At 36.9% G+C, this 26,401-nt stretch overlaps 2 protein-coding genes and 1 pseudogene across 4 annotated transcripts in view; 2 read left to right on the top strand and 1 right to left on the bottom strand.

Annotated features, from left to right (window-relative positions):
• Positions 1 to 3,847, top strand: part of LOC117427031 (mitogen-activated protein kinase kinase kinase 20-like) — a 35,828-nt gene extending 31,981 nt beyond the window's left edge. For both annotated transcript variants that reach the window (XM_034045378.3, XM_034045379.3), the window contains exons 17-20: positions 602 to 718; positions 1,134 to 1,208; positions 1,551 to 1,701; positions 2,353 to 3,847. In XM_034045378.3, coding sequence (XP_033901269.1) covers positions 602 to 718; positions 1,134 to 1,208; positions 1,551 to 1,701; positions 2,353 to 3,023 — 1,014 coding nt within the window. In that variant the 3' untranslated portion in view covers positions 3,024 to 3,847. The remainder of the gene's footprint in view (positions 1 to 601; positions 719 to 1,133; positions 1,209 to 1,550; positions 1,702 to 2,352) is intronic.
• Positions 3,848 to 4,869: 1,022 nt separating this feature from the next.
• On the top strand, positions 4,870 to 13,139 carry LOC117427131 (cell division cycle-associated protein 7). Of its 2 annotated transcripts, none has more exons than XM_059033670.1 (10): positions 4,870 to 5,028; positions 6,431 to 6,559; positions 6,692 to 6,814; positions 7,981 to 8,211; positions 8,702 to 8,779; positions 9,083 to 9,271; positions 9,857 to 9,991; positions 10,152 to 10,301; positions 11,082 to 11,218; positions 12,160 to 13,139. In XM_059033670.1, the coding sequence occupies exons 1-10, from the start codon at positions 5,008 to 5,010 to the stop codon at positions 12,197 to 12,199; spliced, it is 1,233 nt and encodes a 410-aa protein (XP_058889653.1). In that variant the 5' UTR covers positions 4,870 to 5,007; the 3' UTR covers positions 12,200 to 13,139. The 2 variants fall into 2 exon arrangements, with proteins under 2 accessions (XP_058889653.1, XP_033901419.3); XM_034045528.3 differs by having other exon boundaries at positions 4,871 to 5,028; positions 6,431 to 6,553.
• The window catches only part of LOC117426696 (dynein axonemal heavy chain 11-like), a 74,225-nt pseudogene continuing 60,951 nt past the window's right edge, over positions 13,128 to 26,401 (bottom strand).

The raw sequence follows: 26,401 nt of genomic DNA, 5'->3' as shown, positions 1-26,401 counted from the left end.
TGGATATCTCCCGACTGACAGACATCTGGTACACCACAACCATTCTGCCATAGCATTACTGTCAAATGTCCTCTAGGTTGTGCTGTTGATTTAGAATATGTAAATGTGGACTTGGCTGTACAGTATATCATGTTAACGTGCATTGCAAGTGTATCTTATGTGTTCATTGTTTCTATTACAACACAAAGGGTGGTACGTGATATTACCTTTTATTAAATTCATTTAATCAGAATAATTCAAAGCTTTATAAATGATATTTTCAGTACCTGATCCAATGTGTGATTTTACAACACAATGATGCAACAAAATTCACAAAAATTGACTTAAATCAGAGGTATATAATCATTTAGTAAAGCTGTCCATACATATAGTAAATTTAGATTCAAATCCTTTTTTTGCAGGGGAGGGGGGCAACTGTTCCTGTGAGCAAGATGTCTTATCTCAATGTACAACTTTTAACTTCTGTTTTAAATGTTTAAGGAAGTGCTTCTGTAACAGTTACTGTATTGTGCTGGTCGGTTTCACATTTTCCAAACTTTGACACCCCCTTACTAAGAACCATGTCATTATTAATGTATTTTTTTTTTTTTTTAATGTGTAGGACTGCAAATGGAAAATCTACATGGAGCTGGATGGGGATGAAGTCGCCATAACGTACATTAAAGATGTGACTTTCAGTGTCAATAGGCCTGATGCATATGTCATAAAGATGACCAAGGTAAATATGCAGTTTTCCAGTATTGTTCGTTTGTCATTTTTAGTAAGGCTAATGATTACATAAGCCTGTTTGTTTAGCACTGGCTGCTGGGGCGGTTTGCAAAAATTAGCAATTGTAAGAAAAAACAATTAGAAAAATTGAATAAATAAATAAATATTATTAAAACAGCTGAGCTACATAACTTTTTTTTTTTTTTTTCAATGGCTTATTAGAATAGCTGGCATTTAAAATGATTTCAGTTAATTTTGCCGGTATGCCACATCTTTAATTTAGTTCAATGTCATTTTTAAATCAAAAGACTTCTATTCAATGCTTGAATATATATGAACACTTTGCATGTCAATTGTGTAGCCACTGAAAGGGTTTGGATATCTTCTTCTGTAAAAGATGTTTAAAGGACGCTAATGTGTTGTAGCCACCTTTTGTGATGGACAAGTGGATTGTTGGAATAAGAGAGGACCAGGTTGTGGAATGTGTTGTTAATTATGAGGTGAGTCTTCATTTCAGAATTCACTCATCATATTTTAATATGAATAGCATTCCTTTTGATTTCAATGTAAATCTGTGTTTAAAACATTCAGACATACATTCTTGTTTTTCAATTGACAAAACAATTGCTTTTATAAGTTCTTTGTATAAAAATGTTTGTGGACTGAAACTAACAGACAATCAATAAATAAATAAATAAATAAAATGTGGGAGCAAATATCCATAAGTATTGCTTCCAAACATTTTTTCAATTTCCACAAGAATTCACTTACCCTTAGTTCTCCAGAGATAGTCAAATTTGGTTCATTCCAAGTGCTCTGCCTGTTCTATTTTGTTTCAACAGAATGATGTAAAGTCTCCCAAAACAACAAGACACAACCATACTGTCAGGTGGTGTTCTGTCAGTGCTTGGGATGAGATAAAAACAGTGGAGCTTGTAATACAAACTGCTCTACCAAACACAGAAGGCAAACAAAGCAGTAGATCAAACTCAAGTAAGTCTTTCTTATAGGTATTCATAAAAAAGCTGTACCAAACATCTCAAAGCTGTCATACAGTAATTCAAACCACAATGACTAATTTGACCACATAGTACACTCGTAATGGAGTTACTGACCAGACGCATTGTGCAGTTTGTTCAGATATTGTGAGGTTAAACCTGTTTGCAATTCTTGCACTGTAATGGATGGTAAAAGGTCTGGGACTTTTCATACACATCTGTTGCTCTTCACAGTACAGTGCACACATCTACATAACTGAATGTAACATGTGTATTGGCTTTATATAAAATTCACATAACAGAAAAGTCAATATGCACAATCCTGCACAATCAAGACTGACATCTTTGGAGAGAGCTGTGGCAATTTCCGGTTTTGTCTCATTTCTTTCATTTAGTTCAGTCTATGGCAAATCATTGTACAGTATTGTTTGTGCGGTGGATCATTTTGTACTGTTTGCTTGTTTGAGATCTATATGTCATGAAGATATGGAAAGTGCATGTATTTCTCCTTCTGTTGTGTAGAGATCTGTCCCCCAGCTTCATACTCAAACAGTTTTCTAGCTGTTGGCCTGTGATTTTACAAATTCTCAAATAATTCAGTATTTGTTTATTTAAACCATAGTTAATATCTCTTTTTACTTTTAAGTTGTAGATCCTCAGTGGATATATGACCTGAGAATGAAACAGTTACTGATGAATGCAGCACAGCAGCATCACACATCACTACCTCCTGCCAGCAGTGCCAGCGCAACTACTTTACCTCAGTTCTTAACATTCTGCGCCAATCAAGAATCATACGCAGCAGCTGTGAGGAGATCCCCTAATCGCTGTCAGGCCTCACCTTGGAATGACTCCAGAAGTTCATCCCCAACATCGGAACTGACTAGAAAACTCTCCTCAGTGCACCTCGGCTCCAAGGGAAGCAGTCCCTCCAGCACAGCGTCAGAGAGCACTTCAGATAAAGGAAGCGCAAGAGCTGGTTACCACAATGATTATTCAGGTTACCGTTCCTTAAGTGTTTCTGGAGGGACTTACAGACACACAAGGTCACCTACAGGAACAAAACCAGAGAGGCCCCATAGAGCTCCGCTCCATTTACCAAGGACAAGTAACTTGGCCTCGGCCTCACCAAATAATCACCGGGTAATTCCAGGGATGTCTTCAGGAGTGAACGAAAGCAGAGGTAACACAGAGGCACCAAAGGTCGGTGAAGGTGGTTGGACCAAGGTTGAGCGTCAGAAAAAGTCGCCGAGGCAGGACAACAAACAGGCAAAAAGCAGGCCGAGGCGAGGCAGCCGTGGTCGTGGTCGAAGTTGACTCTGTTACCCACAGGTTGCTGCTCTCTTCAGACACTGAAACATAGTTATGTTGACACTACCTTGATGTTCCTATGTGGTCAATCTGTCACTAGAGCGCAGTATCGTTGTACACACTAATCCAATCGCATAATTCTGTTATTTTTAACAATGGAGGTGACACTTCTAGCTTCCTAGCCACAGAATTAGTCTCTGCCTAACCTCCCCTCCATTTCCTCCTCCATTACCAAATTGTAAAGGCTTTTTAACTTTACCAATTCAGCTCCAGATCACTGCCATTCATACTTTATTTTTAAACTTAATTCAGGCCTATTTTTAATATGGCTGTACAGTGATTGTTAAAGATTTTTATCCTTGAAATCAATTCTACCAAACTGTTATTTTTTATTGCAATATGTTAAGATTGCTGCAGCACTGCAGAAAATGTGCTGGACATTTGTTTATCCTCATGCGCTGATTAATTACATTATGGCATCTTGACAATTGTGTTCAACAGAATGTATATGCGATTAAATACAGGACATGAAACATTTATTCAGATTATATTTCAATGTATTGATTTATTAATATTTTGAATATTTGTGTTATAATTTATATACCTGATCTCACTATTTGTACTTGTAATATAATTATCTACCTGATGTAACTGTTTTTAACATGTCATTAAGAGGTTTACATAATGCTATTTTACAGGAAGTAAAGTGTTAGTTATATAACCTTTTTTAACTGTTATGAGAGTCTCCAGAAATTAGCATTTCCCTTTGAATGTGCCAAATTACTTTAGCGATGTAACTAAAAAAAAAAGTAAAGAAATGTGTTAATTAAGCAACAGGATTCTCTATGTTTATTTCATTGTGAGAATTTCAGAGTGACATGTACTTCAAAAGAGTAGATTGGAAGTCATTAAATTATGACATAAATCCTGGACATTGTGCATTTGTTATGCTAAGGTACTTTTTTGTTAAATAGTTGTATTTGAAACATGTAAAACGGTCAACTACCAGTAGGAACACCATAGAGAGTCAACAACCAGTAATCTGACACATTCAGCTATTACCTCTTTTTAAGTCCAAAAAAGACTTGGTTTATATTCTGGTTGGAGATAGCTATTGATGTTCCGGCCATGTTTGTTCAGGAGATCCTGACTGATAAATGTAATAAAACGCAAGTTAATCCCGCCAGAACTGAACAGCTACGAAATCACCTGATTACACAGAATTGTAGATTCATATTGAATATGAACTAAATGAAACCGCATGGCGCACTGAAGAATAAGCACGTATGTCTGTGGTAATCACTTTATAAGAAGAAATGTTCTTGCTTACACTGGTAGCTTTTATTATTATTATTATTATTATTATTATTATTATTATTATTATTATTATTATTATTATGTTTACACTCCAGGTGCCATAAACTAAGTTATATAGGAAAAGGTTGTTTACTTATTTTGACAAGGTATTTAGAGTCCCGCTACGTGAAGTGGCTGACTTTTTTAAGATTTTGAGAAAAATGTCAAATACCGGGACTGTGCCGGCTAAACCTGGACTTCTGGTCACCCTACCTCTATGCAAATTATCCTTTGATCCAACAAAACGTACATTAAATTGGCGCCACTAGACGGGTCCTTTAATGTGTAAACTATGTAAGCAACGAACACAACATATAAAACCACGAATAAAAAAAAAGATGCATATGTGCTCCTATTATTACATGTCACGCGAAATAATTTAATGGTTGTATATAAGGTTGCCCACTAAAATGTATTTATAAGTTATTTTAATTTTGTTGTACCTAACTGGACCTGGTCTAAAACCGCGAAATATATGCGTGTGCCCCGCCTTCGTGGGGAGGGGATCGGTTTGCTATCTAAAAAAGTTTTGTAAGTTTCACTCATAAACACAGAAACAGGGTCGACGCTGGAGGAAGTCGGTTAAGGATCACACGTGAAATACATTTTTAACAGACCACATAAACAAGTCACTATGGGCCCTTGTCGTACTACGGTAAGAATGTGCATACTTTTCTTACTTGCAAATTGCAGAGATTGAAACCTGGTGTTGAAAAACTAATTTGGGAGTTGGAAAATATTTATCACATTGCCTTACTTTAGGTAAAGTAAAATAATTGAATTAGCAATGTTATTTTGTACTTTAAATCAGCTTATGGTTGTTTTTAGTTTCAGTATTTTGCATTTTAACAAATATCAGTTTGCAACTTGCTGTCAGGCTTTAAAAACTACCTTGTGTTTATGTTGGGCTGCAGCAGTGGCATCACACCCTCTTCACTCACCTTCACTTGCAGCACCATACTAAGTTGACATTGGTTGGTTGCAAATTATTTATTTTCGTTTGTTTATTTAATTTTTCTTCATCAATACTTAGCTGTGCAATTGATAACTTAGCTTATGTTGCGGATTTACAAGTGTCATTTGATTGTTTGTTTTAATTTGTTTGATTAATTTAATTTTTTAAACTACACATTGCTTAGTTTTTATTACAGCACATGCATATTATATAAGCCGCACATGAATAACTTATTGTATCTCAGAGACTTGGCAGCTTGTTAAAGGTAGGGGTGGTCACGTGGTAGTGGTCTAGCTCTAGACGCGGGAAATTGTGTCAGCTCTTACGAGCAGTTTAATTGAATAAGACTGAATTGTAACTTACAAGTTAATGATTGTGTTAGCATTGTGACGGTTTCTGGTAGTAATGTTGTGAAAATGATATTTCAAATTGACTAGAACGGAATGTAAACAGGTTAGGGTACAAAGCTTATTTTTCTTACTTTTAATACACAGTTGTCACGTCAGATGTTACAGAGGGGGGTTGCGTTGTATGTAAGGATGTTGATTTACCCACAGCTAAATTTAAAACGAAGTTCATTTTCAGTTCACGCAGATGTGACAAAAGGAAACACCACTGACATCGGAATTTACTTATTAATAATGAGATTGTATTTACTAATAATTAACACTGAAATATATGCAACATATTTATAAATTCACAGAACTCCTGTCAAAAAATAAATAAATAAATAAAGTTGCTGGAGTCAATGTTCCGGGCGGACCGTGTACTTTACCATTCAGTCTGGATTGCATGCCAGCATGTGTATTGAAGCTCGGGTAGGGGAGCGCCCTCAAACTGATGATGGAACGAGAACTGTGGTTGAAAATGCCGTTACTCTTTAAAATCTGAGGTTTGAGCGACTGGCCCTTTTTCTATATTAGATATATGCCTCCCATCTCTTAAGTACTGCGTTTATGACGTGTTTTGGGTTCGGGCGGCCAGGGGGGACGTAAAGCTATAGCAAACACTGTTTTATAGGCGGGCTGTCTACTCCCAACAATCCCAACACAGCAAACATATTTTAAACAGAATTGTTTAAATACCATTTTCAACATTACAGCGGGTATCGCTTCCTGTAAGAATGAATTTGAGAAGCTTCCGAAATGTACCTCTGGTCCCCATGGAAACATCCTCCTCTGATGACAGCTGTGACAGTTTTGGCTCGGATAACTTTTCAAACACGGTAAGTGTAAGGACATTATATATATATATATATATATATATATATATATATAAATAAATATATAGGTTTTATAAACTGTAAGGGTTTACATTTAAAACGACATCTACAGCTTTCTTTTTTTTAATTGTTATTTCTTAGAAGAAAACCTTCAAATCGGAGATCGTTACAGAAGAACTGGTTAAGATTTTTGATGCAGACTCGGATGGTGAGTCTTTCTGTGGCTTCCAGTGCACTGAGCTGCAAGATGTAATGGGAGCAATGGTGAGTTTGCCACACTCCTATCTAATTATGTGTTAAAGATGAATGGCTATTTCATCACCTTGAACATTTTTTCTTAAGTGGTGACTGAGTCTGACATAAAAGCACTCTCCCAAAAACCCAGAATGTAGTACCTTGCATACTTTTATTTTAATGGCACTATTAGAGGGAACCAGTAAAGAGCATAGCAATTCTTTTCAGCCTGTAAATTAGGCAAAGTGGTATGAACTTTGGAGTATATATTTTTAGAGGATGCTTTTAAATGGCAAATCTCTGAGTAATCAACGTAATCAGGTTCCATTTTCCATTTTTTCCCGCTTGGATATATTGTGAGAAGTGTTGAATTTAAGTCAAGGGAAGTAATGTTAAAACTTTACAATGCATTAGTAAGACCTCACCTAGAATATTGTGTTCAGTTTTGGTCACCTTGTTACAAAAAGGATATTGCTGCTCTAGAAAGAGTGCAAAGAAGAGCAACCAGAATTATCCCAGGTTTAAAAGGCATGTCATATGCACAGGCTAAAAGAATTGAATCTATTCAGTCTTGAACAAAGAAGACTACGCGGCAATCTGATTCAAACATTCAAAATCCTAAAAGGTTTAGACAATGTCGACCCAGGGGACTTCTTTGACCTTAAAAAAGAAACAAGGACCAGGGGTCACAAACGGAGATTAGATAAAGGGGCATTCAAAACAGAAAATAGGAGGAACTTTTTTACGCAGAGAATTGTGAGGGTCTGGAACCAACTCCCCAGTAATGTTGTTGAAGCTGACACCCTGGGATCCTTCAAGAAGCTGCTTGATGAGATTCTGGGATCAATAAGCTACTAACAACCAAACGAGCAAGATGGGCTGAATGGCCTCCTCTCGTTTGTAAACTTTCTTATGTTCTTATTAGAATATATTTTTTTTATGTGAAAGTTTACATGGAGAATGAGGATTCTATCACCTCAGAGTTTTTTGGGTGTGTGAACTGATGTCCATAACTGGTAAACTACAGTAACCCAAAAACAAAATAACAGCACAGGGTATACTGTAGTCATGAAAAATATCACCAGTTCAATCCCAAGGATCCATGTGCACGAGCACTTAACCTGTGACCTAATGCATGTGTGTTACAGCATGTTTTAATGTTTAACTGAAAATTGTTCCGTATTTTGAAATTTCAGAAAGTGGAATCTGAAGATGAGTCATTTCAACCAAGAAGGCAGAGAAGGTCACCCCCATTAAAAGTAGCCCTGAAATTCCCAGTAAGGAAAGGGAACGCTAGGGTGAAGACACCCGCAAAGCCACCGTCTCCACAACAAAAGGAATCAGAGTCTGATTTGGATTCTGATGATGAAAAAGGCCTAAGCTTCATAGAGAAGAGAGCCATTAATATCAAGGAGAACAAAGCTATGGTAAGCGTAGTAATGAAAACATTTTGCATAGTATTATTAAATGGCTCCTGCCATCCTTGTTACAGCCAGCACTTACATTATACATGAAAAATAATATTAATAGCAAATTGGCTTCTTATGTACCTGCATGGACCTCTCAGAACTACATTTCCCATCATCCTTCTGCTCACATATGTAACTGAGATGGATTCACCAGTGAGCAGGAGGATGATGGGAAATGTAGTTCTGAGAGGTCCATGCGGGTACATGGGAAGCCATCTTGAGGCAGGGAATGCAATTTAAAAGTTTAAAAACTGTTTAAAGTATAAAAAAAAATTATTAAACTTTACACACACCTTACGTAAACAGTTGTAGGAACACAAGAGAACATGTAACACAATAAAATATAAAGGTCCTTATGTACCCTTTAATACTGTGTTTATTATGTTCTTTAATGTTTTATTTTTTATTTTAGTAATTCATTTAATTCTGGATTTTCTTACTTTTTCAGCTTGCAAAGCTTATGGCTGAACTGAAGAATATGCCAGGATTTTTTAAAGGGAGAATGTCTCTGCCTTCGACTCCCTCGGTAAGAATCTTCTTATTTTTATTTTTGATAAATCCTAAGCCTACCAGAAGGACATTTTGGCTCCTGCCTAGAGGGAATAAAAATATCTTTGAACAGGATAACGTGAAAGAAATTAAACACAGGAAATATAGAAAACCTGAACCGTAGAGAAAAGATTCAAATGAGAGAATTCCGAAGCATGTGGGAGAAGTCAGAAGAAAAGGTTGAAGGTCCTAGATAAAATGAATAGATTGTATCCTTAATTTGTATTGTATACAAATAAAATGAGTGCTGAGTAAGAACCTGCTCTTTCTGCCCCCACAGCCCAGGAGACCCTCTCGGCGCTCTCTGGGAACAGGCCCTGGGAGGAGGAACCCTGAGCGCAGTGCCCGACCCCATACCCGCTCACGCTCCCTGATTGACGGGCCCCCCACGCCTTCACCAGAGGAAGATAGCGACGAAGACAAGTACAGCTTGGTGAGGAAGAGGAGGACGATCGATGATGACTATCAGGTAAGGGCAATATGTAACCCTTATTGGGATGCAGATTCCATTTCCATTCAGGAATTTTCTACCTTTATTATACTGCACCATTTAAGGACTCGGACAATTTGTTAAAGCAGCATGTGGTTTCATCTGATCAAAGAAGCTAAAACTGCACCAGTTAAATCCATTGAACCCATTCATCCAGAAGGGATTACATGCATTATTGATTGTATTCCCTAGCTAATCACAATCTCTATAAATACACAAGTTTCATCTGTGCATTTACTGTATATTTTGTTTCTTCATTTGCAGATTTTTCCAAGTCCATCAACACATTTTGACATTATGTGGTATAAGATCTGTAAAGAAAGATAATGTAGTAGACTACCATTTAAACAGTTTGGAGTAGTTGTTGTGGTACCCTAATATTTCCAAAATGTTCAACCCTGTATTGAGTCATGGTAGTTGCTCCACCCATTCTGTCTTGGTAGGAGTAACTACTATTACTCTTGGTCCTGCTGTCAATTTGACATTATGAAAAACTTTAGAGTGATATGGATTTGGGTGCTTTGGTTACGATTATCGCTGATTCCAGTTTTCCTCCTGCTGTAGGGTGAGCCTCGCAGGAGAAGCTATACAGGTGCTATGACCATCCCTCACATAGTGCGTCCAGTGGAAGAGATTACAGAGATGGAACTAGACAATATCTGCTTTAATGTCAGAGAGAAAGTTTATAATCGAGCAACAGTAAGTGTTTTTTATTGATATATAACATTGCACAGCTGTCTTTCTCATCTTCAGAAAGCAGTTACATAGATTTTGTGTTGGTTGATGAATGTAAAATAATAGGTTCAAGCAGCTTTTATTGAAGTATTTTAACACAGTTGTATTTTATTTTTCTTGTCAGGGGTCCACTTGCCACCAGTGCCGTCAAAAAACCACTGACACCAAAACGAACTGCCGCAATCCCAAGTGTGTGGGAGTGAGAGGACAGTTCTGTGGCCCGTGCCTTCGGAACCGCTATGGAGAAGAGGTTCGAAATGCCTTGCTGGATCCTGTAAGTACCAAACACTTGTACAATTGATTTTTAATTTCGGCCTGCTATTTTAAAAATGCTTCAGTTTAACTGCACATTGCATTTTTACTGTGCTTCTGTTTATTGGCTTTTGGGGCCCAATAAAAAATGTTAAATTATTGTTTTAGTGACTTGTTCCAGGCACAAATGGTCTGCCTAATTTAAAATTAACATTCATACCTGGGTTGTCCACTGCAGCTGTCTGATATGAAGCCACCATGTTGCTGAGAAACTTACTGTGTTAGTGTATCACTTAAGTTTGTACTTTCTTGATCAAGGCATCATACTGTGATGTCCTTGATTTTGAATAATGGAGGGGTGACTACAAATGAAATAGTTTCCCTCAATTTGAAAGTATTTGTCTCGTTGGGACAGAAACTGAACTATAAACTTAACTACTCATGAATACACTGCAATTTCTTCTCCTGTAAGCAATAGTAATAACTGTTTGTCTTGCTACCAGTTGTTTTGGTGGCTACTACAGCACACAAATTATTTAAAGACCACAGATAATGCATCATTAAAAAATGTATATATATATATATATATTTTTTTTTTTTCAGAAGGCACAATTGTCACAATTACATTAGTTCTATTGTGGGCAACATGTGGTCCAGGAGCAAGTTGCTATCTCCATAACGTGCTTTTGTAAATGTTGTAGAGATCTGAGGAATCAAAGGATTAACCAAGATTTCAGCTATTCCAGTCTGTCACTGACGTGCTGGCTTTGATCAGGAGTTAACTTGTACTATTTTGTTATAGAACTGGCACTGCCCCCCTTGCCAAGGAATCTGTAACTGCAGCTTCTGCAGACAGCGAGAAGGGCGCTGTGCTACTGGTGTGCTGGTCTACTTGGCAAAATACCATGGATTTGACAATGTTCATGCATACTTGAAAAGGTAATTAAATTAAGACTGTAACATGTAATGTAACATTAGTGGTTTCACAGACCTCGATTTGCACTAGTCTAGGACTACTTTGCCTAAAATATTAGTTAGTCCAAGATTAGTAATAATTGGAGTCGGTGAAGCCAGCCATAGGTGTCCAAAATTATTAGTAAAATGTAAAACCTGCCTTAACCCTTTGCGGTCCATTGTCGGACTGGGTCCGACATTGCAATTATTCCTCACAGGTCCTTTGTCGGACTGGGTCCGACATCATTATAGCAACGCAATAAACGGGTGTTTAGTCGTTTTTTCTCCGGAAAAAGCCGAGAAAACCATTCAATTGCCGAGTGGTAGCGACAGGAGCCGAGACAAGTCGGGGGGAAAAAAAAAAAAAAAAATGCGTATTTCATGAATAGTCATACATGGTATCAGGTATCAGATAATGGGCGTCCATAGTAAACAAGCTGGCTAAGTGCGTCAGCGCACTGAGACTATCATGGACATTTGCAGAGCTTTTTTCAGATGTTATAGTAATAAAATAATGACTTGGATCGCATTATTGAGGAGTTTGGTGATAAAACGAGTGATCTGGAGATGATCGATCGGTATGTACGACTTATTATTATTATTATTATTATTATTTATTTCTTACACAGCTGAACGCTATAGCAAACAAAAGGCTGGGGCGGGGCTGGAGATGCCTAGTGTGTGCTTTGTTGATATGCAGGGCCATTTAAACCCGTTTGACTGTGAAAAAAAATACTTTTAAACAGCGCGTATAAAATTAACTGCGCGTGTGAAAATTAATTAGACCTGGCGTGCCCGACGCGCGATTAATAAATAGACCGCAAAGGGTTAAATGATTTTACTGATTCAGTTTGAACATTTGTCTTAACATGCTGCCTTGAACATGTTGAGTGTTCAATTGAATAACCTTTTTTTTTTTTTTCCAGTCTTAAAAAAGAACTTGAAAATGAAGTGGATGAAAACTAAAACAGAAAGATTAAAACATTTTGTCTTCAAAAAGATGACTCCCCTGCTGTTTTGATTTGCTTTTGAATGTATGCAGTTTTTGTATTTGAACTTCCAGGCACTTATCTGATCCTGAACCAATCAGTCATGGAAAAGAACAGATTTGAATGCCTGCCTTCTGTTAATAATCATACAAGTTTAAATGTTAATGATTTCATCTTTTTATGTTGGATTTTACTGTTCTGCTTAATAGATTTTAAAGTGTCTATTTTTGCCACTTCTGTATCTTGCCGTTTTGATGAATTGATCAAATGTATTTTGTTAGTAATTTTTAGCAAAGCTTAAAAAATAAGATAAGCACTTGTGCCTTTTGTGATCAAAATTGGTTAACACTGCTCCATTCCTGTCTTTAATTCCAATGAATATGTTATTGTTGGCAGTATGTCTGTCTGTGTTCATATTGGGATATTAAACAGGTTTTATTTCCAGCACTTATGAAATGTACTGATATTTGAATTAACTTGTGTTCATATTGAGACATTGCACCATTTTTTTGAATATTTTAGCAAGTTGTATGTAGTAGAGTCATTGATCTTGCTTTCATATACTGCTTTACCCCAATCAGTGTGTGTCTACTGGGCTGTAAAATTGACATTCAGAGCCACCCAACCCCACTGCAGCAAGTTCATCCAGAGTCATGAACAACTGCTTACCCTGCACTCCAGGAGGGTTCTCATATGGAACAAGGGTAAAGTTGATTGTTTGATGGAAAAGCAAAGATTCTGCTTCCCATCGACCTACAGAAAGGAATACTATACCCAGAAATGCCGATAACATTTTTCTAACATTCATTATTGATTGATTAAAGTTACTGTGTAATGATTTTTGATTTAAGATAAAGGGTCTCCTTTTCTATGTATTGCCAGCACGTGTTTTCAGCAAAATAAAAAGAAATGTGGAAGTTGTGTGTTTATTTTACTTCAATTGATACCTTACAAGCTGCAGAATACAGAACACTGCAATACATTACCTATTGTGCTATTAGGGGTTTTGTGTTTGTTTTTCTGTTCAAATAAACAATTCTTCAAAATGTGTTGTACAGACTTTAATAGCTTAAATGGGTAAGTTTTAAAACAAGCACAGTGATTTGTATGTTTTCTACAAAACTTAAAAGCAGCGCAACACCAGCAAGGACCCAATAGGCAGACCTTTCCTTTGTTTTTAAATAGAAAGTCCAGACGCATGTTAGTTTGGTTTTGTAAACCGGGAAATCATAAATGTTTGTCTCCTGTGTGTCATTAGGAATAGCCCTCACAAATATTACCCGCATCATGGGGGTCAGGTCTTTCAGACGAGCCTCTGCTGTTTCCACTCCTTGAGTGTCACACCTGGCACCTGTAATGGAATGTAACAAGAATCACTCACTAAACCAAACCTGCATTAAAGCTGAAATTATATGAAGCTTAAAAAAAAATATATATATATATTTCTCTCATAGTATCCACTGGTGCCATTTAAAACCAAAGGACAAGTCACTGTTAGGCTAAAAAAAGAAACGTAAATATCGACTGTTTAAAACACGTAGTGTCCAAATGAAATTAAAACAAACCACCAGACAGCTTGGCATATCTAAACTGCTACATAACTGAGCAAGAGAGAAGAAAAAAAACACTATTGTATATGTGAAATAAATTACCTCAATTTGTAGTGTTAGAATTTAAAACTTTGATTTAAAAATCAAAACAGTTGAACAGTTACAAGTTTCTTTAGTCTCAAGCAAATTCTATTATGTTTTTGTTTTCTGCCTGTGAAAGCAAAATATAGAAGTCACATGAATTTGAAGCAGTGGACCTCGGATCTATGGGCCACCTTTATATTTGGGAATGATCTAGTAGCGACTGACGAGTTGAGCCAAGCTATTTTGTCATAACTTATTACAAACCTTCAGGCCCATCTTGCTTTTCCATGGTGAGCTCCTATTACTGCTGATGCTGAGCTACCTTTACTATACTTAACATTATTCTTTTTTAAATGTTCATTCAATGTGTCTTGAAGCTTGACAGTATAAAAAACATGCTAATATTTCTTTATTTTCTAGTACTAATCAAGACCTACATAGTAAATACTGTAGGCTCTCATTAACATTGTAAAACACATTTTTCATGTTCCTTCATTCACTAGTCTCAAAATAGGTAAATAAGAAAAAAGGTACATCTTTGTAGTTATGGTTTTACATTTTAGCAAGTTGCACTGAAATTCACATACGCTTAATTTCTCCTTTTTATTTTTAGTTGTTTACTGGGGAGCTTTTTTTTCTTCTTTTCAAAACAGAACTGCTTCAAAAACTATTAGCATAATAAAGATGCACTTGAAACTACCAGTATTAAATACCAATGATCATCCACTTTGAGACTATGAATATTTAGGGAAATAATTGTTTATGACATTCAAGCATTGAGCTGATCTGGTAATCAAGCTATGAAATACAATATTTATTCATTAGAGCAAATTTAATGAGGCCTCCTGGCAGTAATTATAAAAATTACTGTAGCAGTAAATTACTAATGAGTTCTGCCACACTGCTCCCTACCTGTGAGGAAGGACTGGGGGTTGAAGAGACCCGATATCCAGACTACGCTGGGGAGAGAGAGATCCTGGGTCCAGGTATCTAGTTCACAGCAGCAGAGAAGGAGATCATTGTACCTTTGGATCACCGAGTCAAATTAGGAACCACTGTTTTAAATTAGTTTCATCCATAACCTAAAAACACTCTGAAAATTGGTCACAAAATGTTCATCGAAGCATTTCAAACTTAAGTTTAATTTTGGATGTATTCTTTATAAAATAGTTGCCTGGGGTGATGAGAAAGTAATCCAAAGATGAAGCCATTATGCTAAGCCACGGACATGCTTTTCAGCATTTTTTCCACAGTGCAGAACTTATTTTCTGAGGATAGCAAATTAAACAATACAAAAGTAGAAACAATTACCATACCAGGTCAATCAAATATAGCATAAATATATCTTACAATACAGAATCATATTCAGGTAAAGGAAATAAATATTTTAAATAAATAAAATTCAATTTTTTGGGAGTGTAGGAGGGGATGAATCTTAAAATCCATCATATAATTTTAGATGCACAAGAATGACTTGTTCTATTTTGACCCCAGTAAACCTTAACAAGAATTCAAAAGTGTTCTACAATTGATTTTTCCTTTTTTGATGCACACCTAGTAATACAGCTGCTGTTTCGCTTATGACATGTTACTTACCACTGTGCTAGACTGTACATTGATGGATATGCTAGCTTGGTCCAGGTGTCAGGAACATTATCAAAGAAAAGAGCTGTCTGCAGTTGCTCCATCTCTGAGGAAATTGCCAACTCACCCTAACAAAAGAAAGCGTAAGTGCACTCTTTGCGGCTCAAATGAGACTGTGATAAGATGACATGATAAATAGTGAATTCCTTGCAGGGAAAACACATCAAGTTGAACTTGACAATTCTGTTATTTCAGCAGCTTCTAAAAGGTAAATCACTTTTTTTCTGTTTTGTGTGTAGGTTAATTTAAGTGAATGTATTTAAGTGAATGTTAGGAATAATTTAAAAGATGAGACAGATTGGAACTGACATGTATTCTATCTGGAATGCATTTACTGTTGCTTGTAATTGGCTAGTTACCTAGTCAAACCCGTTTCACATCGCAGGCTAGACAAGATCACCAATTATTCTCACAAATAATGCAAGCAGCATTTTCTCAGGGTTTAATATATCTGCAGGTTAGTTATGTGTGAATTATAATGCAAATAAATAGATCAATCAAGTTCATTGAGTTTTGACAGATGGTAACTGGCTAGGTAGGGGAAAAAAAAACAAAAACACTCAACCTACCTTGAGTCCCAAATCTAGTTCCTTAAGTGAGCGTCTTATTTCATGCATCAGGGTGTTCATTCTTTCACATTCTTGAAAGCACACTAAACTATAAGGGAAGCATTATGCACTTTTGGAAATAATGTCAGACATGTTGTACTCCTCACACAGTTTCTCCAAAATATTGTCAAGGATCATTTCTTACCTTAATAAATACCAAAGATTATATTTTAGTTCAGGTTACTGAACATTTTTATTTGTATTGGAGCATATGCAAATAGTTTGTTTTCAGATTATTGTATTCAATTTGATTAAATATCCTTACTGCACAATTCTACAGAACTGTAATGCTTTGGTTGTTAATTGATTTGAACATATTTTGAATATACATTTTTCAACAATGCAAAATATCAAATATTATTCATAACTCAAGATGTGGTTTTAAAATAGAGTACATACTGGACACATGCAACTCTTACAAATGTAAAATAGATAGAGGGGAATATAGATAGGATTTATTATAACTGTATAATTCAAATCAAGGTGATCTGATAGGAGAAAAAAGTGCAAAGCTTTTTTTTAATGAATTGCCAACAGAGCAATTATTTTAATTAATATCGCTCAGTATAAACTATATAATATATATATATATATATATATATATATATATATATATATATATATATATATATATATATATGGACAAGCTTTCTGTATTACAATATTGTACTTGTTCTTCCACAGTTTGGGTAGCTCCCTCACCAATGACAGAACCTCTAGGTAGCAGTTCAAGTAAAGTATGGAAAAGATTGTCTGAAGTGATGGTTAAGAATTCTAGTTCTGCATTGGGGTGCAGTCCATAATGCACTGGGCTTTCATGAGGCAGCATCCTATCAATGTATCTGTGGTAGCCTTGGTAATCTAGGTTTGAAAGGACCACAAAACCAGGCGCTAAGGCTAGTTCTGTCAAACTAGAACATAAAGCATAAACGAAAATGAAAAAAACATAGGTTTGGCGACTTGCAGGAGTTGAAAGACATTCCTATTTAATTCTTACCTTTAACATCGAAGACAAAATAAACACATACACATCATTGAAAATTGGTTTTGTTCCTTTTCCTAAAGCTTCCAGTAGGGGGAGTTCTAAGCCTGGCAACACCTAAAATGACTACAAAAGCACTAACGCCAACTCTAGATAGAGATGCACCTTACCTGTCTCGTTTCCCTGCACCAAACAATGTGTGTCTTTTAAAAAGCATTGACATGAAGGACATCAAATCAGAGCATTTTTTGTCCAAGCTCCACTGGTAACCATTAAAGAAAGGTTTTGTAGTTTAAATTCAAATACCTGGTTCGGCTGCATGTATTCCTCAAGATAAGTGCGACACAGCCTCAGTCATCGGTGATGTGACCTCCATACATGATCTCCTCTCCAAACAAGTAGCAAAGGTCCTCACAGGGTACCTTTGGCACAGTTATTTTTTTTAAAAAGTCCCCTTTCCCATTGGTTTCAATTGTAATACAAAAAACAAAAAAAAACACAATTACTGGCATAATATTTTGGGGGGAAATTCGTCACAAAAACAATGTTAACTTACTGGCATTCTTACTTATTTGAGAGCAATACATTATTTAATAGTACTACATTTACTACTTACTCATTACCAGATCGTAATGGGTTAAAGCACTTTGACTGCTCACCTGTCTCCAGGTAAATGGAGAGAACGTTCACTGAGATTGTGAGGTCCCCCGTGATGAAGGGGTATGTTCTGCAACACTGGTGTGGAAATAGCAGAGAGAGAAGAGAATAGTATTAAACTCCTGCTCTCTGGAGCACTGATCCAAAATTTCCTGGAATGTACACACATCTTGCATCTGCTTACACTATGTTGTGTATTTTAACTGAAGATAAAAACACAGGTAGCTAAAACTTTCCATGATAAAAAGGTTACCTACTGGCCTCAGCTCTACCAATCAATCAATCTTTTACTATAGCACCCTTCACAATAGAATTGTCAGAGTGCTTCACAGGGTGAAAAAAAAAAAAAAGTACATTGTCAGTTTAGAACAGAATCCAGCAGTAAATATGAAAAAAAGTCAATACAATAAAACAGTAAGAACAGAACAATTAAAGGTGCAGACGAGTAGTTCTTAAGATAAATAGGCTAGACTATAAAAATGTGTGTGTATATTATCTATATATATCTATATATATCTATACACACACTTTACTATATCTGATTCTGCAATATTCAGAAATAAATGTAGATAAACAACTTGATAACATTACTTTCACCATTGAATCAAGCTTAGTTAATCTGATTCTATATCTTATAAATACTTGCATCCTGAACTCAAAGCACTTACTTGGTGGAAATTTTCCAGAGCAGCGTGCAGATTGGCCAGCATGCCTATTGGTGGTTTGTTGGTGATTTTGATGACGTTCTCCAAGTGGAATGATGTGCTCCAGAGGGGTGGGAGAGGGTTCAGCACTCAAGCCACTTTGCCACTAAATGAATATTCTAGAAAAAAAAAAAAAAAAAAAAAAAAGGTGAGCTGTTTATAAAATTTGCTACTTTAAGAAAAACACACAAACATGACCGACGTACAAAATTTAAAAACATCCACCGGTCTTGCCTTTAATAATTTTGTTTCTGTAAAGAAAAAACACACATGCAGTAGGTGAAGGTGATACAATATTAATTGATCTTTGGAATGTTTACTTTTATCACAGTCTTTGTCTGCAAACAAAGACTAGTTATCACAGTTTCATTATTGTTTTTCAGCGATCGCACTATTGCATTTAAATCAATTATGTGTTAACTTGCCAAATTAGCGTAATAAACTAAATGCAAAAACAAACGCTGTGCTGATGTAGTTTGTCAACTGCAACATCAACACTTCAACATGACACATTTCAGAGTACAAGCATTATGGAATAATCAATAGAAGCATCTTCAAGCACAATTATTGCACTTAATCAAGTTCAGATGCCACTCAAACAGAATGGAGTGTGGCTTGCTTTTGCTGAACCAGGTGTGCACATTACAGTGGCTTTTCATTTCTTTCTTCTACAGTACCTAATTTACCTCAGGATTGTCGTATTATAAATTCAGCCACAGCCTCCTGACCTTGTCCCAGACACATTGTGCAGCTTCCCAGGGTCTACGAAAGCCAAGCTTTTTACCTGCATTTTAACAGACATCGTTTACAATGAAAGATTTTAGGAGGCGTTTTAAAAACCATGCAATGCAATTCATTTTTCACCCCTGCATTAGCTCTGCTAAAGATTTAAGACGAGAGTAGCTGTACACTAATGGACTGGTATTTTATATAATGATCTTCAATGCTGCAGATTTGAAGCAGTAAATAAGAGCCACACAAGATGCATTGTTCTGCAGACATGGACTTGTCTAGTTTCTCCTTGTCAGTACCAGATTGTCTATTACCCCCAGAAGCTTTCCAAATGGTCCTGAAGGATAACTGATAGGGTTACAAGCCATCAATCTCAATAATGATAGAGTATGTCCAAGTCACAAAGGAGGAATTCCATGAGAAAAGGTGTGCCCCTATTCTATTACTGCCCTCATTAACAAGTCACATACCGGTTAGCAGGCGTGTCCAGGTCACATGTATATTTTGTAACCTTTGCTATTTGAATTAGACACTGAACCCTTAATCGATTGACGTCTGTTATGAACAATACAGAATAATAATTGACATTTGAAATGGCTATTAATAGAATGATGGCTTCTTTTTTTATATATATATTTATTGGGATCTTACCAAGTGATTCAACATCTGTCAATGGGTCCACTCCTGGAGACAGAATGGGGATGCCGGGCCGCTCTCCTTGAATGATTTAGCAAACTTTTTTTATGCTCTTCAGTGTATTTTGTTCCAAGCTTCTCTGCAACAAAATTTCTGATAGAAAAAATATTAATAAATGTTAAGAAATCTAATATTAACATTATACCACTGCAAGGAAAGGCAACCTAAAACATCCTTATTGATGAAGAATATTTAAAAGTGCGGATCACACATGTTCATTCTACCTGAGCGCGCAAGTCATCCACTCTTGAGGAAACTTTTCCTTTTCCAGACACTCGGATTCCATAACTTTGTCGTTTGGGAGACCCCTCAATATCCCTGACCAGCCTGCGAAAATCATCAAGGAAACTCAGTCTAAGGAAGGAATGGTTTGAAGAACATGGGTTTACTTCAGTCAGTGTGTACCTTATTACAACTACAGTGCCAAAACAGGCCAATTTATTTGAATGAGGTTCATCGTTATTATAATGGTTTGGGCTTAAGAACACCAGGCTACATTAAAAAATATGGAAGGTATACCTTAATGGCACTCCATGCTGAATTTGACAGAAAGTCTACTGTTGTAGCTGTGGTCAATATTAAATCCGAGTAAGAAATCCAGTTCACGGGCATCACTTTCTTTGTTCATCATTAATAGCTACATAAAAAAAGTCAACCATTCCAAGCAATGACTAAAGCCCACTTAATAACATTTTACTAAAATATAAATAGATTCATTAGAACATGGAGAATGTAGAGATGTATTTCGATTATTTTGATTTAATTATAAAATCAATAAGGTATCAAAATAAAAATTCTCCATATTTAAAAATTAAAAAAATGTATTGCAGGAATTTATTTTCATCAAATGCTTTTTTGCCTGTTACAAGTTTAATTGGGCCTTTAAATAAGCTGTTACAATAAGGTCTCAATATTTAAAAAGAGTTACATTCTGGACCTGATTTTGAAGCAGTTATATATGGACCAAAATATTAACCAAGTAGTTTCTCGTAGTATTAGTTCAATTATTGTTGAGTAGTTTCTTGTTAGTTTTAGTCTGACAAACTTTGTACAGTAGTACATTGTGCAATGCCTAGAAAATCATCATGCTTCAGAGACCAGTACAGGGGATGTATTGGGTATATAAAAACTACAATTCGCACACACAAGAGGAGTTGTACCTGGAAAGCCAACTGAGCTGTGAAGGTAAGTGTCTCTTTCAAACAACCCTCGACTGATGTAATTGAAGGAAGAGAAGGTAATGCAGTGGATGAGGTTATTGACCCTCCTCCGGACATCAGAGGGTTCTGCCTGGTGCACAGCCTTGTGAAACACAACATTAAACGCCTAAAGAGGAAGAAAATGACTAGCAATATAGATATTCCCTGGGAATAAATGCGTATTTGAAGACCAGGCAGTAATCTGGAAATGGAATTTTACCTTAAGTGAGAACTGGTACATTGGATTGATTTTATTGAGATCATTCATTATGAAGTAGAGCAGAGAGGCCCTTGCCACTGCAGGATGGTAGTGCTCACGTGCTTCATTAATTTTTACTTCATTAACCTTCGCTTCCAGAATCTACAACACATAATACATAGTAATTTGTTAGACACAAGGAATATTGTCATAGTACTGTTTGCCACGGATTATTGAGGTGTTTAGAAAAATTAAATTTGTGTTTCTCAATTCCGATCAACAAAAACAATGTACTTAAGTATTGTGTTGTTCTCTCAAGCAGGTACGAAGGCAAAATACATTGTATTTGATAAGGACATAACAAACTTTAAAAAAAAGTCAATACACATTGTGAGCGAGCTTGCCACTCACTCGGGTTCATGCCCCTTTAAAAAACTACGACCCAGCACACAGAAATTGATTTTAAACGCGCGGTTGCGCTCTTTTTAATTACAAACCAAACAAAACACAAACAAACTCCGTTTTTGGAGCGCTTACTATACACACTGGAACCTGACTCACTCGCAGGACGGCTAAGCCGTTTACCTGCCCCAAACCTTAACAGGTTTAAACTGTACCTTTTTCTCCGGACTGCTCAGAAGCAAAGCACCTCTCCTGCTTCCTTCTACTCAGCAGCCCCAGGAGCACACTGGCTTCACTCCTTCAATACCCTGCACCTGGTCCTAATTTAATAATAACCACCAGGTGCAGGGGATAATTAAACAATAAAACAATTAACCAATTTAAATTAAACAAACAAATACAATTAAACTAAAACCAGTGTGCATTTTTACATGTTTTCTGTGCAGGGAGGTTTTAACCCCCTCCCTGCTGTCTCACAACATTTACAAAACCATGAAATCGTTAAGTAATTAAGACACTTTATGACTCATATTACCAAAGAGTATTAAGAAATGTATATTAGAAACTGAGAGTATTTCACATGTAAAGCAGCAACATTCAAAAGACATCTTCAAAATGTTCTTAATTGATGGCTAGCACATGCTAAGCTAATGACACAAACATTTAGACAAGCCAGTACAACGCATTTAAGTTAAACACTAATCTCATTATTTCCTTTTTTTGTTTTTTTTTGTTTGTTTTTCTTGAAAACTAAATCTATGATTATATTAAATCTGTGTCTGCAAAACATAAGTATTTTGTTTATGTTCTGTCTCAAATTTAATTCTAAACAGAGACAGGCATTACAAAACAAAATCCTCATATACTGTAATGCTAATATTACATTAATCTTCAAAAAAGAATCTAAACTTTACAATGGTTAACAAATACAATAGAACAACTTTGGTCTTTATTGTTTGCAGGGGTGCTCAATTCACAAATAAAATGCGGTCTGGCACAGTACAAGTATATTTCATGGTATTTTTTTCCCCTGCCAAGTTCATTTCTTGTAATTCATAAGATCAATGCATGAAAATATTATTATTTTAGCAGCATTCCAAACATGGATTTGATGATGATTTTAATTAAGAGGGGCAGTGTTTGAGGCAGTTTCATGCAGTAGCTTAATGCTATGTACAGAAAGATTTGGCAGTACTCAAGAATTAAGACCATTGCACATTGGATCCATTCCATCATGTTACCATCAATAATCCTGGATAACACACCAGATGTGTTTCATATCCTGTCATTCAGCATAGGGATGACTGCTTAAACAACTCAAATATACCATGAAGCTCACGTATCTACTTACATTAAACGTCATTGGTTCCTTTACTTTTCTACGCCTGTAAAAACACATGTAAAATCAGAATGTTTTTGATCCTAAAACCAATGCACGACAATTACATACTTGGAGCATGATTTTCCGAGATACAGTTTGATACTGTACACAATCTCAGTATGGAGCGCTATGCTCCATATAACTGCTTGGTATCATTATTTTTCATATTAGCTGCCATGCTTGTCTCAGATTCTTACAATAAGAAAGTGATCGAACCAGGAAAAAAAAGCATCAGCTAGAGCCCTGGCATGAACTAAAACCAACAAATGAAGCAAAATCAGTCTCAAATTGCAGATTGGGGCTGACACTGTAGTGCTGTTAAGTTCAATAGAAGTGTAGGTGGTAGTGATGGAAGCTGTTTTATGTAAAGGACAGCCAATGATTACAGTGAATGATTACTGCTGATGAATGTTCTAGTTATTGCAATTTTACCTTCATCTCGATTTCAGCAGCGGTGTGCTTCGTTGTTTCTAGTTTCTCTACCAGAAGGTTGTCTCCTAAGAAGTTGCTCTCGGTCTCTGAAAGTCGGGTCAACAACTCATCCTCGAGAAACTTCAGCTCAATTTTAAAATAAATCTGCTGCTTGGTGAGCTCTAACTGAAAAAAAAATAAAAAAATCAGGAGAATTACAAACAAAATCGTTTCAACTTTGTATCCTTTATAATTCTAAATTCCTAAGTCAGTAACATATCTGTTGACCTTCCTCTAGCTGTGGCACTGGAATCAAATGACAGCACAAGTAAAGTTGAAAATATGGCAAGCTCGTTTGTTGTCTATTTTTCAAAATAAGGCCATTAAAAAAGACTTAATGAGTATAGTACATATAGGTCAGGGCTCAGGCACATATATTGGGTTATCGTAGAGACGGCAGTGCTGTCAATCCTAAACACTGCACCCCTTCCGTGACATTTACCAAGAAATACATGCTTGGATGCATGTGTCTGTGAAGACTAAATAACATAATGCTCTGTGTGGTAACCAAGCGCTTGTGGAGAAAACCAAAGTTAAAATAACCACTTTTAATAACTCATTCATTACTGAATAATAATACCGATATCTAAGAAAAACTAAACGTCTTGGTCAATTAGACAAGTGTCTTAGCAGCTGCTAAATAAATTGTCATTATCAAATGCTTTTGTTTCTTCCCACAATCAAGGGTAAAAGGTCAGGTCACCCCCCCATGGTTCTTTGAGATCTTTATTGGACTTCATTTTCATACTGGTAGTGTTCCAGTGGTCAACACTTTCTTACCCTTTTTGACCAAATTGATGACTTTCAGATCACAGCCATATCTGATCTTTATCCACTTAATCCCCTGGAGCTGTGTGTCAATCAGGAGAGGTCAGCGCTCACAGTTAGTCAGAATAGTGACATTCTGTGTGGACATTTTGTCACTTGGCAAGCCTTCATTGTTCCATTTCGCAATGGTAGCATCACCGGTCAGCATGCATACTGGATCAAGACCTTCAGTCATTGGAACAGGGACCTCGAGTAACAGAGAAGCTAATTAGAATCAGTCTGAGTCACAGCAAACAGGAAATCTACATAATGATCAGAATCTTTCACAAACAGTTTGCATCATGGGCTGTCAGTCTGTATGCGCAAGTGGTGTGATTTATGTGTTAACGAGGAGTATTTAAACACATCCATCCACAGAGCAGTCAAGACCTTTCGCTCTGAGATACTACAGCCAGCAGTGGTGATGCTCAATTATTTTTCTCTGGGCACCTTTAGGATTTAAATTCAAGGTTACTGTATGTATTCTCTTTATCTGTATCTTTTCTTCTGCAAAGCATACCAAAAAGTGCATTGGAGTAAACTGAATGTTTTAACAATCACAGTTAGATATTGGCTTTACTACTGTATTTCTTTCTGAAATAATACCTAAAAGTACCTTTTGGCTCCTCAAATAGGGCATCCAGAGGTTTTCAACGAGCTCATGACAGTACCTCTTGGAGAAGGAACCAGTGTAGGATATAAAAGCTGCCGTTAGCAGCACATCCCCACACAGGGTTTGCTCCTGTTCATGATACTGAGCAACACAGTGCACCCAGCGGACATTCTCGGACTGGACAAACAAACCGAAAGAAACCAACATAAATACAGATATGAATAGGAAGTGCCAAATTGGGGGTGGAAACCGAGTAAGTGGCAACAGGAACAAAAGAGAGATCCCGCGCTACAACAGTTGAGGGTGTACGTGGAACGTGGATGGCCCCTGTGGCAAAGTGGTTAGTAAGGGGAACAGGTGTAGCGGTGATGCGGTGCAGGAGTGACAGGCAGACAACGGTAATCCAGTGACAAATGTTTTTATTTATTTTGTTTCCTGGTCTAGGGACAGTAAATAATAAACCCCAGCAATACACAACGATGTGTAGAGCGCGGGGATGAAAAAGACAGGTTACAGTCCTGAAATAAAGACAACAAAAACACGTTCACCCGTCTCGGGTGCGTGCAGTCGTGCTGGTGGTGAGTGAATACACTTTTTATTCGGTGACAGTTTGTGAGGTGGTGATCCGGCTTGTGCTGGCCCAAGGCGACAGCTCCGGATGTGCTTTAGCTGTCTGGTGGTTGCAAAAACACAGACAGTTATTTTTTTTCAGTGATTTAAACAAAACACAAACACACACACACGCAACTCTTTACAGAGTATCACAGTACTTTACTGTTTCGTCCTTCTCGGTCCTTGGCTTAACCCAAACGAAGGAAAAGAACAGCGTTACCCTGGCCCCTATATGTAATCCCGCATGATATCTAGGTAAACGGTTGCAGCTGCCTTATTACTTGCAGCTGCCCCTCGTTTACCTGTCAAATCAATACGGTCTTACAACAGAGTCTCGCTTCCTTCCAGGCTGACCCACTTCCCGGTCCCGGAAACGAACTGTCAGGCCAGCCCTTCCAGATACTTCTCCTCCCGTTCTTTAGCGCCCTCACAGGTCGGGAGGAAGATTTATCACCAGAACTCATTGTATTTCTGTCACAGCCCCCCAATTGGAGAGGAGCGTAAACAAGATGCCCCCTTAGTGAGGAGTTGGTTACAGCAGTGGAAGTGCCTAGTCCATCAGGATGGAGTGTTGTGCAGACAAGTCCAGGATCGCAATACTCATGAGGTACGACTACAAGTGCTTACCACAGAGCAGAGTAGAGAAGAGGTGTGGGAAGCTTACCACACTCATATTGGCCATTTGGGGGTAGATAAGACATTGTCTGTAGTACGACGAAGCTTCTTTTGGCCCAAATGGATAAGGATGTACAGACTTAGCACTCTCGCTGCAACCGTTGTAATTTATGGAAGGCTCGACCGGACGTTAGGGTGAAATTGATACCCATTCAAACCACTG

This window comes from Acipenser ruthenus, chromosome 11, assembly GCF_902713425.1.
Source record: "Acipenser ruthenus chromosome 11, fAciRut3.2 maternal haplotype, whole genome shotgun sequence".
Lineage (NCBI taxonomy): Eukaryota > Metazoa > Chordata > Actinopteri > Acipenseriformes > Acipenseridae > Acipenser > Acipenser ruthenus.
This window is presented reverse-complemented; position numbering and strand designations above follow the sequence as displayed.

Excerpts from the sequence above, each read along its gene's own strand:
- LOC117427131 (XM_059033670.1), top strand. The coding sequence starts at position 5,008 with ATGGGCCCTTGTCGTACTACG. Across the intron at positions 6,815-7,980 it reads AAGATGTAATGGGAGCAATG|AAAGTGGAATCTGAAGATGA; the intron begins GTGAGTTTGCCA and ends TTGAAATTTCAG. Across the intron at positions 9,992-10,151 it reads AAGTTTATAATCGAGCAACA|GGGTCCACTTGCCACCAGTG; the intron begins GTAAGTGTTTTT and ends TTTTCTTGTCAG.